At 62.2% G+C, this 17888-nt stretch overlaps 1 protein-coding gene across 1 annotated transcript in view; it reads left to right on the top strand.

Moving 5' to 3' along the window:
* Positions 1 to 368: 368 nt before the first annotated feature.
* The window catches only part of BAHCC1 (BAH domain and coiled-coil containing 1), a 58654-nt gene continuing 41134 nt past the window's right edge, over positions 369 to 17888 (top strand). Inside the window, exon 1 of the mRNA XM_057318095.1 lies at positions 369 to 587. Coding sequence (XP_057174078.1) covers positions 410 to 587 — 178 coding nt within the window. The 5' untranslated portion in view covers positions 369 to 409. The remainder of the gene's footprint in view (positions 588 to 17888) is intronic.

Here is a 17888-nt window from a genome sequence, read left to right as displayed (position 1 = left end):
CGGTGCGTGTGCGCGCGGGGACCGGGCGGTCCGGGTGGCCCGGCGCGCGCGCGAGCGGCGGGAGACGCGCAGAGTGCCCCGGGCCGGGCCCCCGGGCCCGGCCGCGGGTCCGGCCGGCGGGCGGGGCGAGGACCCCCCCAGGCGAGCCGAGCCCCCGAGTCACCGAGTCTCTTCTGCTTGCCTCCGCAGACTATGGACCCACACGGCGGCCGCCGGCTCGGCGCGCGGCCGCCAGCCGAGAAGCCCAGTCCGCCGGCGTGCTGACCGGCCCGCTACCCCGCCGGTGACCCCGGACGCCGCCTCCTCCGCGCCGCCCGCGCGCCGCCCGCGCGCGCCGAGCCGCCCCCGGGCCCCGGCCGCGCTGCTCCCCGGAGGCGGCGGCGGGCCGGGGCCGGGGCCGGGGCCCGGCATGGATGGCCGCGACTTCGCGCCGCCGCCGCATCTGCTGTCGGAGCGCGGGAGCCTGGGCCACCGCAGCGCCGCTGCCGCCGCGCGCCTTGCCCCCACCGGGCCCGCCGCTCAGCCCCCGGCTCACTTCCAGCCCGGAAAGTACTTCCCGTCGCCGCTGCCCATGGCTTCGCACACAGGTCAGTGCCGGCCGGGGCGGGCGCGGGAGAGGAGGCCCGGCCGAGAGGTGGGCACGGTCCAGGGGGAATGGGCGCGCGCCCCTCCTCTCCTTGGAGCGTTTGCGGAGCAGCCTTCGGTTTCATTTCCCCGCCGGGGCACCGGTGGCGGGGCCCCGAGCCGGATCATCGCGCTTTAGAGCGGCCTTCCCCGGGGTCCCCGGGGTCTCGGAGGGCAGCCCCAGAGCCGGCTAAAAATAAAGGCTTTCCCCTCCTGCCCCCCTCCCCCACTCCTTCCTGCAGAAAAACTAAATTCCCCGGAAACCTCATTTCTGCATTCTGCATTCACATCCTTAAGACATTCCGGGGCTGGGACAACGAGGCACTTTCTGCGGGAACAAAACGGCTGTTGTGACTGGGGGCGGGGGGCGCCGTGGCCTGGCGGATTAGGGCGGTGTGTGCGCGGGGTGAGCGTTAATAGGGACTGCTGGTGTAAGACGAGCAAATCCTGTTTCTATATAAAGCCTTGAAGTGTCAGGGTGAGAATGGGTTTGCAGGGGCTGCATGTGCTTTAACAAGTGCCTCTGGTATCCTGCTAAAGCCGGACAAAGCGTGGCCAGAGCGCGGCCCGGGCCCGCGGCCCGCGGCCCTGGGGGAGGGCAGCGCGGGGCGCCGACTTGGCTGCGGGCGGCGCGGGGCCGCCTCGGAATTTCGGTGCAGGCGAGTGCGCGGCGACTTTGCTCCAAGAGGAGAGAACGGGGCCGCCCCGCGTTCCTGTCCTCTCGGATCCCCTTCTGGAGAGGGTTGGTCCTTGGCAGGGCTGACCCAGGCCTCCCGAGCAACCCTAACCCCTCTGGGGCGGTTCTGATATTACTGTTGAGCAAGGTCAGAGGAGAAGCAGAGCCAGGTAGTGGGGAGCCAAGGGGTAGCTACTTCGAGGAGACCCTGGAGGTCACTGGCCTTAGCCCGCAGAGTTTGCAGTAATAAGGTTTGGGGCTTGGTATGGGGGCCTGCTGGTCAACCTTGAAGGCTGGCTTGCTTTTGTTTACAGTTTGTTCTAAACATCAGAAATGCTGTTTGCTGCTTTTTTTGGTTTGTTTGTTAATTTGGCAGTAACAGTTATTATTGCTAGCTTGATGAACTGTGAATACTAATAAAATTATATCTGCTTTAATGGGATTACAATTAGTGTGTGGATTAAAACGGATGGAAGACTCGGGCTAGAAGGAAAAATGTCAGAAGGGAGGGCAGTCAGAAAGAAAAACATAAATTTCCTAAAAAGAAAAAATATGCAAAATTGCTTAATTACTAATGGGCTTTTAGCATTTACAACACGGAGAGGTTCAGAAAGTTAGATGGACGCAGGAGTGGAGGGGCTGGGCTCCCCGGCTCTCTTGGACTCAGCCCTGGGCGAGGTGCCTCGGCAAGGCTGCCCTTCTTTAGCTCTTCCTTGCTGTTCCCTCTTTCTGTCCTTTTCTTTTCTCCTCTCTAGATTTATAACTCGAAAGAGGAAACGTACTTGCTTGGGAAATTGGTGATTTAAAAATATCTGTCCTTGCTGTCCCTGAAGTTCAGTGTCTCTCCTGCCCCTGCCTTGAAGACGCTGCCCACCCAACTCAGCCTACACTGGGGGGCTGCTGCTCCAGGCTCCGGGCTCTTGCTGGCTGCAGGGACAGTGCAGCCCCCCTACCAGCCCCTTCTTCTGGCTGCGGGCTTGCAGCCCCTGCAGAGGGTGGGAAGGCCGAGCCTGCAGGCTGGGGGATGGGGAGGGAGCAGCTGCACCCCCCCCCCCCCACACACACGCTGTGCGCTAGCCTGGCAGGTAGTAGCAGTGCAGAAACAAGGGTCCGGAAGGGCCCCTGACGCTGAAGCTTCCCCAGGGCTATCCTACAATGGGGAGGCCCAGCCAGGTGGGATTCCCTGTCATTCAGGGCTCCGCTGCCTCCCCTGTCCCAACTCATCCACCCACAGCTTAACCAGGTCTTGGTCAGCCGCCATGTCCCTTTCCTGCTGTTTTTGCCAGATGCAGGCACCACCAAGTCAGGTGGGAATGTGGTCGGGGTGGCCCGGACCATTGTCTTGCTCATTCCAAGTTTGACCACGTGGTTCTTGGAGCAGAGGCCATGGTGGGATTGGAGGTACTGGGTGGGCGCTGGCCTGGTCTGTGTCCTTGACCTAGACCCAGCCCTCCTCCCCATACGCAGGGTGCTCTAGAGGGCGCTGGAGGTCCCCAGGGCACCCTCAGAGGGGGGCTGAAGGGCCACGTGTTCCCTGTTCCTGGAGGCCATTTCCACCCCCTGGGGGACCAGAGAGACCTATTGTGCTTGGAGGTGTCCGACCCATTAATGCCCGGAAAGGCTGGCCGAACGGGCATCCAGCTAGAAGCGTCTGCCGCTGAAAGCCTTTTGAAATTGCTGAAAGCCAGAATATTGTGTTGGTTTTTAAAATTTAGCTACATCAATTTTTTTAAAGGAATTATACCCCAGATCACTTTGCTTTGGTCTGTATCTATATATGATCTAGTTTAGAGAGAAAAAAAAGTATAATTAAGTTAAAAACATTTTTTCCCCATTTGTGTGCGGATTTCCAAATGGCTAGTTTGGCGGACTTTCTTCCCATTTCCGCGGATGGCCTCCGATCCGCAGGCCAGGCCAAGGCTGCCAGCAGCCCAGCCGCCCCTCCCTGTTCCGACCGCCCCGCTGAAAGAAAAATCGCTCCGAAGCTCCTTCCTCTGCGTCCAGGTCTACCGGGGAGTGGGATCCAGCCACCAGGGATGGAGTCCCCGGCTTCCCGGGACTCCTCATCCCCGGCTCGGCCACCCACCCACCCGGGCTGAGCCAAGGGGCTCCCTGCCCCCGCCCGCCCGCCTGTGCCGCCCCACCCAGTGCTTTCAAGATGTCAGCTTGAGGACCCTGATGGGACGTTGGGCTCCAGGGTTTCTTCCATTGTTTTTCTAAAAATGAAAGTGCGGGTAGCTTTATCACCGGGCTGTAGGGTTTTATGGTAAAGCGCTGTTCCAGTAACCTTGTCACCACAAGGTGCAATTAAAATGTTTGGAATCATTATTTTTAGTGCAGTGTTAGATTTTGTCTCTAATACAGATGGTCCGGAGGCAAAGCTGTGAAATCTAGGGGGAAAAAAAAGGAAAATCAACAACGCATCAACCCAAGATTTTTCATCAGCACTACTGCCTGGAGCGGTTGGGGACCGCGCCTCTCCCGGGCGCGTTTAAAAAAGAGGCGGCCCGGCCTGGGAGAAGCCGGTCCCCACCCCCTCTTCCGGCCGGTCAGCTCCTGTCCTCCATCCTTCTCTGTCCATCCCCCCTCAGGCCGAGCCTTCGAGAACCACCGGGCCTCTACCCAAGGCAGGCAGAGGAGCTGGTTTCCGCAGCCTGGCTGTGGGTTGGCTTCTCCTCTCTGCCTCTTCTCTTGTCTCTTTTGGGGCGTAAGTGGCCCGGCCTGGAAGCCAGGTGCCGCGGGCCCCAGGCACTGGGAATAAACAGGGCGGCTGGTCCCTTCTGTTGGGAGTACAGCAAACTTCTTCCCTGCTGCATGCGCCTCTGATCGCCAGCCTCGAAAAGAAAGAAAGCAAAACACACTGGAGGAGAAAAGATAATTTCCTAGTGTGAAAAGACCCCATCAAAGGTTCCCCCTCCCTCATCATGTGATATTTTTTTGTAAAGAAAAAAATACATTTTCGTAAATACCTCATTAAGTCAATGACACCGCGGTGTTTCTGCAACAGTTACAGCATTAAGTAGGTGTGAAAAGAGTTACTTTCTGAAGATTCTACCCATCCCGCTCTAGAAGTGACAAAACCAGACATCAAAGCGGCCGCCCTGCTGCAGAGCCCCGGGAATCCGGCGGCCGCGTAGACCAGCCCGGCCACAGCCGCCCTGCCCGCCCCTCCGAAGCCATTTTTGGAATGTGGGTTTTTTCTCAGTGGGGCTTGTGCTGCCCATGTCTGATTATCGCCTATAAGGATATTCCTATAGGAATATTCAGGTCACGTGAGTAATAAAACAAATTAGCCAGCGAGGCAGGGAGTGGCCTCGTACAGATAGCACATCTCCCCTGGAAAACACACGCACCCCCAAACGCTCCCCGGTTATTCTTAGAAATCTCCCTCCTCTGCCTCGAGACTGGGTTCAACAGCCCGCACAGGCAGGACCGAACGCATAGGAGTCTGTTAGAATAACACGGATGAGGCTAAAAATACCCCTCAGAAACACACATAAAAAAGCCAAATCCAACAACAGAACGAGCTAAAAATATTCCAGGCTTTGGCAAAGAGCACAGAGTTAAATAAATTATACAAGAGCCATTCATGGGAGCAAGTTGACTTTCTCTCTTACGGGAACTTGGTTCAAGCTAATAAAAATAATAATTTACTGGCCACTGAGCTTTGCATGAGTTTAAATTTAATTGGCCGGGCTTCTGGCGTTTGTCACTTCTTGGCGATTAGTGGGTTTGCCCTGGCCTGGGGCAGGGTGGGGAGGGGGCCCCCGGGCCTGGGATCCCTGGAGGCTCAGGACAGTGCCTGCTCAGGAGGAGGGCCTGGGTGCAAGGGCAGGATGCCCGGGAGGCTGAAGGAGGAGGGAGGCTGCAGGGTGCTGGGGGGGGGCGGTCAGGGGAGGCAGAAAAGAGACAGGCTAGGTGCGCCTATTTTAATTTGATAAATGATCGTACACCTTTAAGAGTGTGTTTTAACAATCAAGATACACTCCAGCAAGTTGATAGGATGTTCGCTGCCAACTTACATGTGTCATCAGAGCGGGCTGTGAGCATAAATAATGTGCCGGAGTGTGCGGGATGTGCGGCAGCCTCGGCGAGAGCTGGGCAGGTAGCACCCCGTCCCCTGGCCGGCGCTTCTCTCTCCTGGTGTCTGCGGTCAGTGGTCAGAGAAGGTTGGGGGGGGGGAACACTTCGGTGGAGGTCTTTCCTCTCTAGGGAGTTCCCAGGTCTCCCCACCAAAATAAGAGCTCGGTCGGCTGGCTAGAGAAGCCACTGCGGGAAGACCCGAGGAAGGAACTGCAGCGTTGGCTGGTGTCTTCAGGCAGCAGATGTCTACATTCAGCCACTTCCAGGAATGTTAGGTTTCCATCCAGGGATTAGGGTCAGGGTAATCCCCTTTGGTGTCTTCCTCGGTTGTTCCTTAGTGGACCGCCCCCGGAAATCCCTGCAGGCCCTCCTAACTCCTGAAAGACTACACTTCCCAGGATACCCCTGGACCAGCTCCAGGGGGTGGGAGGGATTCCTAAGCACCAAGAGAATTGCAGCCGGGGGTGCTGGGAATGAGTGCTTTCCAGGTGGGCAGAGAGGGGCCTTGGTCACCACCCCCTTGGAGCCCCCCTTGCTTGCCTCCTGGGACAGGCCTCTGGGCCCCAGCAGTGGGGAGCTGCCCTGCACCCCTGGATCCTGTGTGGCAGCTGCCTTGATTGGTGTGACCAGAGTCCCTGGGGAGTCCCACCAGCAGCCCCCTTCCCCCTGATTTCAGCCCACAGTTCGGGCCTTCCTTCAGCATGGCCTTCTCAGAGGGGCCCTGGTCTCCTCCTCGAGGGCCAGTGTGGCAGGGATGCCAGGGCCCTGCCTGGCCCCCTGGCTGGTCTCTGTCAGGGAGTCCCACGAGAAGACCCTTCACAGCTTTGGCGTGGTGCCTTCTCCCAGCCTCACGTCAGTCCTTGCCTGAGCCAGCTTGATCTGCATGCAGCCTGGGAGAGACTTCTGGCAGCTTCTGAGAAGAAACCATCCCCCAGGGACAGACGCCCTAGGCCCCTCCGAAGGACAGCCTGGCTCATCATCACCTGTCCAGAGAAGGTTCTCAAAGCGGCGGCCGCCGGCAGCCTCCTGGAGGGGTGGCCTCTCCGGGTGCCCCGTGGAGACAGCCCCCCCCCCCCCGCCCCGCCAGGTCCTCCTGCGGCATCACATTACCTTCTCCACGTGTGGCCTCGGGGTGTCAGGGTGCCCAGCTCGCACCCTGTTGGGCAAATAGGCGACTCACTCTGATGTCCCCCCACCCCCACTCGTCCACCAGGGAACAGCTCCCGGGTCCCCGGTCCCCATTTACCTCTGGGGCCTCCTTTCTCACACCAAAGACTGGGGATCGCAACAAAATCAAAGCCTGGACGTGGCGTCTAGAAACTGTCCTGCGGCCCCCCCCTCCCCCAGCCCCGCCGAGAAGGTGGGCCCTCGAGAGCCGCACGCGTGGGGCTGCACTCCACCTCGGTTCTGACACTCTGCCCGCTGACGTTTTTATGGGATAATATACCGTTTAGATCACGCAGGTCTGTTTGACAGTGGGCCGCCCCTGTTTGTTTCCATATATAATATCACTGCCTCCCGTGGCCCTGCGAGCGGCTGCCGCCGGGGGACAGGCCACGGGGGACCTGGGCCGTGCTGGAGGAGCTGGGGGGCGCTGCGATGGCCGCGGGGCCGCGCGGGCCTGGCGGGGAGGCGTCCAGCGCCCGAGCGGGGAGGCGTCCAGCGCCCGAGCGGGGAGCCAGGGGCTGGCAATCGAGGGCCGTGGCAGCTGTCTGGGCGATTAGGTTCCAGATGGTATCAGCCAGGAAGTGGTTTTTTTCATTCTGACCTGGGGTGGGGGGAGGAGGAGGAGGGAACGAACAGGTGGGTTGGGTTCCCTCCCCCTGTCACCCTCCCCAGCCCCCCAACAAAGAGTCCAGTGTCTTTACATGCAAATGCTTTTGAGGCTGTGGGGGGGACCCACTGTGTGTCTGGAACCGGAAGGAAAGATGAAGCAGCCCCTCCCCCTCCCCAGGGCAGGAACTTGGTTTTCCACTGGAAATTTCCAGAAATGGGGGAGGAGGGGAGAGGACCGGTGTGCTGTCCACAGACGCCTCTAAGCAGCTGGCTGGGGTCCCCAAGGGCGGCCTGGGAGCAGTGCCTTCTTGGGGCACCCCGCCAAGACAGAGTCCTGAGGTGAATTACATCAGGACGGAACTGCCCGTGCCATCGTCCCGGGAAGGCAGGTCTTGGCTGGGCCCCTCGGCCTGGCCCTTGGGGAAGCCAGGGGCTTTCCTCCTTGGGACTTCCATAGGCCACTCCAGGGGCAGGCACTGGGTGGCCCTTCCATCGCAGAGACACGTGCTGGAGCACAGCCGTGCAGGGTGAGAAGAAGGCCCACTGGGGACGCGGTGGTGGGAGTGGGGTGGGCCTGCGCTGCCGTCCTGCATCCACCCGGCAGCCCGTGTGACAGGCTCCCCCGCAGGCACGGACGGGCCCTGCCTCCTGGCACACCCCCGTCCCCCCGTGGGCAGAGGCGGAGGCCCCCCCTGCAGACCCCGACGGGCGCGGCCAGCACATCAACTGGCTGAGCTCACGTGTGCCCCCGTGCATGCACGCAGGTCGCGTCCTGCTGGCCTGTGCTCGCGGGCAGGTCTTCACGCTCACCCCCAAGCAGGCTTCAAGGAATCCCGGTCCAGCGCCCCTGGGAGAGCCCGCTGTCCGGTGGCCCGAAAGCGCCCACTGGTGTGTCTCCACTTCCTGCCACCTGCTCTGTCCTGCAGCTCTGGGGGCCCATGCCAGGGTGGAGCCCCCTTGGGGCCCTCACTTGCAGGGCTTGGCCCTGATGAGCTGTGCGCCTTGCTTTAGCTCCTTTGTGTCCTCTCGAACTGTGGACCCCTGGAGACCCCAGGCCCCTCTGCAGGAAGAGCTCCCCATACGGAGTTCCCACAGTTCCCAGGACTCCGCATCGGCGCCCAGCCACCCACAGGCTGCACCTTCTCACGTTCTGGCTCCGATCTGCAGCTGATCCCACCGGTCCTGGCCTCACGGACTCTCAGAGCCCCCCAGGGATTCTGCCGAGGAGCTCTACCCAGGCCCCCCAGCCCTGAATGTGCCCCCACGTTCTGCTCGGACTCCACCTCGCCTTCCCAGGAGGGCCTCCCTGGGCCTCCACCCCATCTTCTGTCCCATGTGCTGTGTGGCTTCCCGGCCCTGACCTCCTGGGTGCCCTGTGCCCCCAGGCCACACAGCAGCCCCGGCCCAGCTCCCCGGCCCAGTGCTGGTGGGGTTGGTGCCCTTCCCCTAGGGGCTGCAGGGTCCTGAGTCTGGGGCGTCCTCCATCCCTTCATTCCTGCCAGAGCTGGGCCACCCAGGATGGTGGGGGTCCCGAGGGGGTGTGTGTGCCACGCTCGGGTGGCATGCATGAGCCTGTGGGTATGAGGAGAGCCTTGTTTGGTTTTTCTGCAATTTCACTCCTTCATTGGAGAAAAGGGAAGATAAGGACCGTCTCTGGGAGAACCGACTTAGGAAGAGAGGGGTGGGAGACGCGCCAGGGTCCACATTGACCCTGGGTCTCTTCACGAAAAACCTGAGCATGACCTGGGGACATGCATGCTGGCAGTGCCCTCTGCGTGTCCCCAGCCTGTGTGGACACCTCCCAGGGGCCAGGCCAGCATCTCCTCACCTTCCAGAAGCATCTTCTGTCATTTGCAGAGGCTCCCAAGCCATGTGCGCTACATTTCAAAGATGTCAGCGCTAAACAGATTGGCAGAGAGAGCTGTCCCCCTGTTAGTGTCACACCTGGTGGCAGGGGCTGGGGGCAGAAGCCAGAGGCTTCACTGAGTCCTAGGGCGCTGGCCGGTGAGGAGGGAAGCTGGGGACGGCTGCCCCTCTCCTCTCTGGTGGTTGTGGACGGCGGTGCAAGCGGTGACATTAGGGGGTGGTGGGGGCCACCAGCCAAAGGAAAGTGAGGGCACCGGAGAGACACGGGAGCAGGGAGAGGCCAGGCGCTGTGGGTCTCCCCCCTTGCCCTCCGCGGCATCTCCATCCTGGGCAGGCAGGCCCTTCACACTGTGCCACTTTGCCCTCTGGACCTCGGGCCCTGGGAGCTGGCTCCTGGTTCTCTGGCTCGATGCCTGGCCTGGGAGGTGTGCATGACGGGACTGGCCTTATCCAGGCCTTCTGACAGCGGGTAGCCCCTGCTCTGTCCCTTAGGAGCCCATTAGAGCTGGCTGGACACACACACCTGTACACGTCCCAGCCCCAGGATGTGCCCAGAGGCCTGGAGAGAAACTGACTGGTGCCTGTGTCTCGCAGGAGGGCTGCTTCCCAGGGGACAGGCAAGGAGGCACGGGGGGCACCTCCTGGGGGCCCTTCTTCACGGGCCACAGTCCCCCCAGCCCTTCCCCATGGTGTCTGTCTAGAGGTCCTGTGGTCTTGAGACCTTAGTCTGGCCACAGAGGTAGAGAACGGTTTCTGCCTTCTGAAGCCCGGCCCTGGGGTCCTGCCGTCTTCCTCCTACTGGCTTTTGCTTCTGGGGGCCGTAGGCCTGGGGGCTCGGCAGATGTGTCTGGGGCTTCTCACCAGGTTTGACGTCATGGGGATGGAGGTGGAGACCCTGGGTCTGGGCAGGGCGGCCTGAGAGTCCGGAAGCCCTACAGATGGAGTGGGGCTGCTGAGCACCTCTCTCTGGAGACCACAGGGAGCGGACCAAGGCCAGAGGCAGGATGGCCCCAGGGGCCCTCGGGCAGATGACCTGGGGCAGGTCCCTGGGCGGGTCAGTGGGGGGTGGGGGGGGGTAATGCTTCTCTGAGCATCTCTCTTACCTCTCATTTCTCTGTGTGAGCGTGAAGGGATGCTGGCGGGACAGGTCCCAGGACTCCGGCCCTGAGCCATGAGTGGGCCTGGGGTCTCTCCTCTCCCTGTGCATCTGTCCCGGCCCACCCGCCTCATCCTCGGCCCCCCAGCCCTCCCCCGCCGTGGATGTGCCCTGCAGGGCCTGAGCGGGACTCCCCGGCCAGCTTCCTTCCTGCTTCCCCTTGTCTGTACCCCCAAACGCTGACCCCAGACAGACACCTGTGCCCAGATCTGTGGTGGATTTGGGCCAATGAGAGTGAGGCTCAGCAAGGACAGAGGAGCTGGGGAGACCCCCAGGGAGGAAGTCTTGCGGAAGGGGGAGGGTCACCCACCCACAGCGGGCTGGCTCTGTCCTCTGCCGCTCAGATCTTCACTGAGCACCAGAGGCCCGGAAGCTTTGAGGTCAGCGCCGGCCTCCCTCTCTCCTTCCTCCTTTCCTTCCTTCCCTTCGTCCCTCCTTCCTCTGGCTCTCTGTGGGCAGCCCCAAAGCCGAGCCTGTCTGCTGACCTGACCCGTGCACATCTGCTGGGAGGCCCCGCGGGGCTGCTGGCCGCCCCAGCCTGGCTGTGTGGTGGCCCCAGGTGGCGGTGGGTGGGAGGTGTGTGTCCTCTGGGGGCATCCCGGACTCCCCTTCTCCTCCACCACCCACCTGCCTCAGGGGGAGCCTGGAGCTTCTGGTGGTTTCTGGGACTTCACACCCCCTCTGCCTCCACCCCAGCCTGCACATCTCACTGAGGTCCTTCTCCACAAACCCTCCCGTGCCGGTCCTGCTCAGGTCCCCGTCCCTGCACCCCCGTAGCCTTTGCACGTGTGCTCCAGAAGCTGTCTTGCACTCGCAGGGCACCCCCCACGCCTGCTCCCCAGCTCTCCCTGGGGCCCTGGCGGCCCGCAGGCGGTGGGTTCGGGACCTGGGCGGGACGTGAATATGGTGAGGGCGGAACTGGGGCTCCCACCCACCTTCTGGCCTCAGCAGTGGCACCCTGTAGGTGGGTGACAGCAGACGGCTTTGTCCCTGGCCAGTGTGCACGGGAGGGGGGGGAGCTGGACTCTGGTGCCCGCAGGACTTGCCGGGTCTGCCCAGTGGGGCAGCCGTCCTGCCCACTCAGCTGTGTGCCCCAGCCACCCCGGCCAGCAGGTCACTCGTGGGCACTTTGCCTGAAGCCAGTCCCCTTTTTGAGACTTTTTGCATCCCTTTGGGTCTCCTAAAAATAAGCTTTTAATTTATTTTAAATTAACATTAGAATTAAATCTAAATTAAGTTGTAATGCATCTTTAGGCCAGCTCTTAAAAAGTCCTTAATGTGTGTGAATACAGATAAGATTGAGAAAAGTTGGGAAGACGTGTATGAGGCTACCCCGTCCTTCATAACCTGTTGTAGACTTGATGACAAATACTGAGTGGAAGTCCAGAATGATGAAGTTCAAAGGGCCCTTGAGTGGGAGATGGGCAGACGGTCCTTGGAAGGGCAGACGGTCCTTGGAATGCCAGACGCAAGGGAAGGGGGCCAAGACGAGACCCCACACAGGGACCTCCGCGGCTGCTGGTGCCTGCGGTGGGCAAGGGCTGAGGTGACCTTGGGCTGGGCTAGAAGGGAAGCTGGCTCTGGGGCGCGGGGGCCGGGGGTGCACCTGTGTGTCTCTGTCGCCGGGGTCAGGAGGCTGCCATCTGGCCAGGGTGGGGCTGGGGGGACTTCCCACATAAACCTGGGTTTCTGGCTTTTCTGCAGAAGCAGATCTGTGCTGAGTTGCTGACTCCCCTCCCCCATCCTTCCTGAAGGTTCCTTCTTTGCTCTGGGTCCACTGTCAATGCAGCAAAACCCCTCCCCACCGACATTCCATGGTTTCTCCATGTATTAGTTACAAATTGTCCCAAACTTGCCAGCTTAAAGCAGCAAACATTATTATCTCCTACTGTCTGTGGGTCAGGAATCTGAGTCAAGGTGTTGGCCAGGGCTGCAGGCATCTCAAGGCTCGGTTGTGGAGGGACCCCCCTTCCAAGCTCCCCCACATGGCTGCCTCGGTTCCTTACTGGTGGCTGACTGGGATTACCGTTCTGTAGAAGTGAGTCTAATCCCGCCCACACTCAAGGGGAGGGGATTACATAAAGGCATGAATACCAGGGGTCAGGGGTCAGGGGTCATTGGGAGCCCCACTCAATCTGGACCCCTCTTGAGGCTGTAACTGCCCTGGCATGCCCACTACTCTCCTCCAGCAGCTGGCCCGCTGGAGGCCCTGGGGGTTGTGCCCTCCCCCCCACCCACACTCCCGGGCTCCCTGCATGGGGCCTGGCCAAGCCACTGGAGAACTCCCTCCCTCTCAGCCTCTGTCCCCTCTTGTCCTGCTCAGTCCCCTCCTTGCTCCACAACCCTGTCATCACTTCCTCACGGCGACCCCACCCTGGCTTATCCCCCCCGAAAGCCTGCTGCCTGCTCCGTGGAGGGCCCCAGACAAATGTGGGCCTGCTCCCCTGCGGGCCGGGCACTGTCTGCGGGAGCGCGGCATCCTCGGACCACCTGTGAGATGTCCGCTTCAAGATGTGCCACCAGCAGGCCAGCAACTTGGCCCCAAAACAGCCTCGAGGACAGTGCAGGTCACTGAGAGATCCAAGGGCCATTGTTGGAGGCCAGGGTGCCTGGCCTGTGGTTTCGTCCGAGTCCAGGCTGGGCCGCGGTGAGGGGGTGGCGACCCCGCACTTGGCGGGCACTCTCAGCCATTGTTCGTCTAATGAATGAGCCGGGTTACAGCTTCACTGGGCGGCGGAGCCCGGGGCTCAGGCTGAGGCTTGGGTGGCAGGGATGCGGCACTGTGAGGTCTGGGCAGCACTTTTCCTGCTCTTCCTGAACCAGGCGCCTGCCCTGGGGATGTCAGCAGGGGCCCTGGGCTCACCCGGTCCCCCCCACCCCGCCCCGGCCCCCCTGGAATCACCGCAGGTCCAGGGCAGACCCTGGACAGACTTGCCGGCCACTGGACAGGTAGCCCAAGGTCATGGAGCCTTTGTGGCCTCTCGACCCCCCGAGGCTGCGCCTGACGTACCCTGTCCAGATAGCCCGGCATAGAGGCCCCTCCCTCCTTCGGCAGCAGTCTTTTCTGCACACAACGCTTGCTCGGAGCCCAGGCTGTGAATTGGGGTGAGGGGATCAGCCCTTAGGCTCAGGGACAAGTCCCCTGGGGCAGACAGGGTCCAGGTGGCAGAGCTCAGGGAGACCACTTGCTTGCCCTGTGGTCACATGGCGAGCAACGTGGGAGCGCAGGCCCCAGTGCCTCCAGCCCTGGCCCCTTGCAGGCCCCAGCCCTTGGGGAGCCGGGGAGCATAGGGCTAGACACTGCTGAGTTTTCCCTCCGGTGGAAATTCCTGTGGAGCCGCCCCAGGCCGGATCCCCCATGGGCTCCCCTGGGCTGGCCTTCAATCTGGCCCCATTCTGGGGGCCACCCCTCCCACCTCAGGGCTGCTCCTCTGTCCTGGGGTCTCAGGTCTGTGAGCTGTGGTCCCCCCATGCCCAGAGCTGCTCTTCTCGCATCTCAAGATTTCCAGGAACACCACAGTTTCACCTCTGAGAAGCGAGGTTTCCCTTCTCCTTAGGCTTGCTATTTCTAGAGAGAATACCTTCCCTCTGTACTGCTAAGGGAGTGGGGCGGTTTGTCATGCTAGCCGCACTGTTAGAAGAGCTACAGAGCTGCAGACAGCCCACAGGGCACGCTCCATCCCGCGCCCACGCGTGCCTGCTGCCCTGCGAGCACTGTGGGCCGAGCACCGTGGGCCCAGACGGGTCTGTGCCTCCCGCCAGGAGCCAGTGGCAGCCCCGGGGGGAGCCAGGCCTTTTCCTGCTTCTGGCCCTGGGGACTGAGAGGCCGTGGGGAAGGCAGAGGGGTGTCCCGTCAGAAGTTCGGGCTCCCTGGAAGTCTCTGCCAGGAGAGGCCCGGGCCGGCCATTAGGAGTGTTGGGTGCTGGGCAGGCCCAGATCCAGGCTCCCTCCCCGGGCCCCCTGGGGATTTGGTCTCACTCAAGGCTCTTGGGTGAGTCACCTCGGCTCTTTCGGCAGGACACCTACAGGCCTCCGCGCGGCCGAGGGCTTAGGCTTGGCAGGCTGCCCCAGGGCCCCCCTTCCCTGCCCACTCCCACCCCCCACCCCCGCACAGCGATGCAATCTCACTGAGGAATAAACAGCATTTTTCGTTAATTAGACCCCTTCCTTTCCTCGATCTCTCCCCCCACCCCCCCGCCGTCATCTCCCACATCCCACAGAGCATTTGCTGGCTCTCATGTGCGCATCCTGACTTCTGTCTGGGTCCCCAGGCTCTCCTGCACGGGGATGCTCCCTGACTCTCTGCCCTTCCTGCTGGACTGCCCTCCTTCAGGGAAGCCTACCACCCCGGCCAGGAGCAAAGCCCTGCAGCTGAGAGGCCCCCTCCTGAGCCGGCCCCTTGCCAGGGCCCACCGGTGGCTGCATTCTGACCAGGCCTGAGGCAGGACCAGCTTCCGAGGGGAGTCGGGGTCAGGTGGCCTCATCTTGGTGTCCCTCTGGCCACCACACTTTGCCCACAGCCCCTGCTCTCTGGGGCACCCAGGTCAACCCATCGCTGTTGCTTTGTTCTCTATCGGGTTGAATTGCTGGGACCCTGGACTCACCCGGGGCCCACCCCTGACCCTGGGCCTCTTCTGTGGGGGCCAGATGGGTGTTTAGTGGCTTGGAGGCATGGCTGGGTGGTGAATGGAGGGCCCTGTGCAGGGTCTGGCTGGGTTTCATAGAGGAGGCTGGGTGCAAACTGAGCCTTGAGAGATAAAGGAGTGGGGAAGGGACGTGTTCTCCCGGAAGGGGCAGCCCTGGAGTATGAGCCCCAGTGTGGCTGGATCGAACCGTACCAGCAGGAGTTGTCGGGGAAACAAGGACAGAAAGTTGGCCCTGGCAGCAGAGACCCACAGAACTTCTTAAGAAAGTGGGTACTGGTCTCTGGAGACCAGAGGCTGGTCCACGCAGTGATCCGTGGCGATCTCGGGTCCCCCTCCTGACCCCACGCCAGGACACTGCAGCTGGAGCCAGCCCTGTTCTGGGAGTCAGGCCCTTGGTCCCTGGTCCTTCTCAGGCACAAGGGAGCAGAAGCTGGCCTGAGTGCTTGCAGTGGCCAGGGGGAGCTCTCCCAGCCCAACATGGTAGCTGATCCCACGGCCGGAGGTCATGACCCAAGGGTGCACAGCTGTCCCTGCCCACTGCCCCGCCACCACAGAGCTCACCGACACACACCAGTGCCTGTCCCGCGGGGTGCCTGGCTCATCCTGTAGCGTCGTGAGGGGTCTTTGGGATGGGTCTTCGGATCCCTCCACGCCCACCCAAGCCAGTCCAACCTCTGGGCCTTGTGGCTGGACCAGGGGCGGGATGCGGGGTGTCCTCTGAAGGATCTTGCCAGCCGTCCTCCCCCTGGGAAGACGTGGTGCCTCTAAGTGCCCCACCCTTACCCTGCCGGCCTCCAGGCGGGGTGAGAGGTTTATGAACCCGCGGGAGCAAGAGGCCGGACTCGGGGAGGCTTTCGTCTGGCTCCGGGCGCCGAGGGAAGCGCCTCTGTGCCAGCACGCTTGGGTGGTGGGGTGAAGAGGCTGGGGCCCCGGCAGCTGCAGCCCACATGCCCTCTGCTCCACGGCCGGCACGCAGGCCAGCGTACGAGGGTGGGCTCCAGGTAGGGGTGAGGGGTGGCAGGACAGGGACTAATTGTGTACCTTGGTCTGGGGGTTGTGACTACCAGTAAGGGAGGGATAATTGGATGGATGGATGGATGGATGGATGGATGGATGGACGGACGGATGGACGGACCCCCGGGATGGGGGGCTGCACAAGATGGTAGTGAGCCTGACCTCAGGTGGCCTTCATCCAGCACCTGCCTCCCACCCCGTAGTTTCTCCCGCTGTGCCAACGTTCGGGCGTCTGCCCGATGCAGACAATGACGTCGTCTTCATGGGGTTGTCTAGTGTCAGACTGTGCAGGACGCTACGGCTGGTCCTCTTGGCGGATGGGGGAGGGCTGGCCAGCAGGGCAAACTCAGCACCCACAGGCATGGAGCCTTCCATCGGGGTCCATCCTGTGCTGGCGTGACCCCATCAGACCAAACCCCGTGAGCAGACCTGCCTGGCCCTCTGTCTGCCCGCAGCTAAGATGGGGCATGCCCAGGGGAAGCTCGAGGGGCCGGGGGCCTGGGCCCGGGGCGCAAGGGGCAGAAGAGCAGCGTCTAGCCCACGGAGTCCACCCCCGTGCGGCTGCTTCTTCCAAGATGGTGGGAGGGGAGCGCCGTGCTTCAGCCAAGGCCGCCCTTGCAGCTGGGGCGTTCGGGGGTGGTGTGACCGGCCCTGCCCACCTCCCCACGCCTCACCTCCACCCCCTCAGCCACCTGCCTGCCCTCAGGAGTGTCCTGGAGGGGGAGGTGCTGGGTGCCCGCCGGCGGAGTGTGAGGGAAGGAAGGCTGCGTGAAGAGCAGGAGAGAGCAAAGAGGGGGCGGCCCTCAGCCGCTGCTGCCCAGACCCCCTGGCCGAGGGGCCCTCTGAGTCACCACCAGCCTCGAGTCCGAGGGCCGCCCCTTGGCCCAGCCAAAGGACTAAATTTACCCTTTTAATAAGAACCAGACTTATATCCGATTTTCCTTTTCTTTTATTAGTTCTGGGCTGTTGGTGGTTGGGCCTCCCCTGTCATCTTGCCTCCACGTTTGTCGGCTGGGTGGCTCAGCGACCACAGAATTTTCCTATTATGGCCTGAGAACCGCTGCCTTTGGGCCAACCCGGGCTTCTGGAAGGTTCTCCTGGGCCATTGGAGAGGGGCTTCCCACGTGACACGCTCATGTTTCTGGGTGGGTGCCCCTCACCCTGGGCTGCCCCCACCTCCTAGGGCTGGGCTGGCCAGGAGGCCCCCCACGGCTTCACATTCCTGCCTCCTCCGTTTCTCTGTCCCTCCTCTCTCCCCGTGCCTGTGTCAGGCTCCTTGTCTTGTCCAGCCACCATCTCGGAGTTGTGGACTGCAGCCGGGATCGTTGGGAGGAGCGCTCAGGGACTCCTAGGGCCGCGGTGGTGGACAGCTAGCTTGAGGCAGGGTAGGGCCTGCGTCTGGCGAGACCGAGTGAGTGAATGGTGCTGGACAGGCCAACGACTTGGGGCTGCCAGCTTGCAGCCAGAGGGGGCTGCCCCAGGTCTGGACGATGCGGGGGTCCTGGAGAGGCTGCCCAGCAAGGCTGGCCCTGCAGGGGGTGTCCCCTATCAGAGAGGGCTTTGTGCCAGTCTGAGCCGCTTCTCCGCTGCAGCGGAGGGGGGCTGCGTGTGGGGAGGCGGGACTGGCCACGTGGCCTTCCAGCTGTCCCCCGGCATGCACACGACTCCTGGAGCTACTTTCAGGTGCAGGTGGCTGGGGGCTGAGCAGCTGGCCTGGGGAGGGGGCCTACTCCCGAGCAGCATGGGGTTCAGGGGTTGGGAGTGTTGGAGCTATAGTTTGGTGCAGACTAGAGGCTAAGATTCCCTTCCACCACTAGTGAGCCTGGATGCACCCCCACCTCCCAGGCTGGAGGAGGAGGCGGGCAGGACCCGGGCAGCCTGCTGCCCGCTCCCATGTCACCCCGAGGGCAGACAGAACCGAAGGCCAGGAGCCTCTTCCAGGGTCTGGGCCAGCAAGGGGACCAGTTTGGTGGGAGTCTGACTCTGGGAAGCAGGTCTTTGAGGCCCCTCCCGCGAGAGCCAGGTCGGCCACGCAGTGCATGCTCAG

The sequence above is a fragment of the Ursus arctos genome, unplaced genomic scaffold (assembly GCF_023065955.2).
Source record: "Ursus arctos isolate Adak ecotype North America unplaced genomic scaffold, UrsArc2.0 scaffold_24, whole genome shotgun sequence".
Classification (NCBI taxonomy): domain Eukaryota; kingdom Metazoa; phylum Chordata; class Mammalia; order Carnivora; family Ursidae; genus Ursus; species Ursus arctos.
Note: the sequence above shows the minus strand (reverse complement) of the source record. Positions and strands in the feature narration are given on the sequence as shown.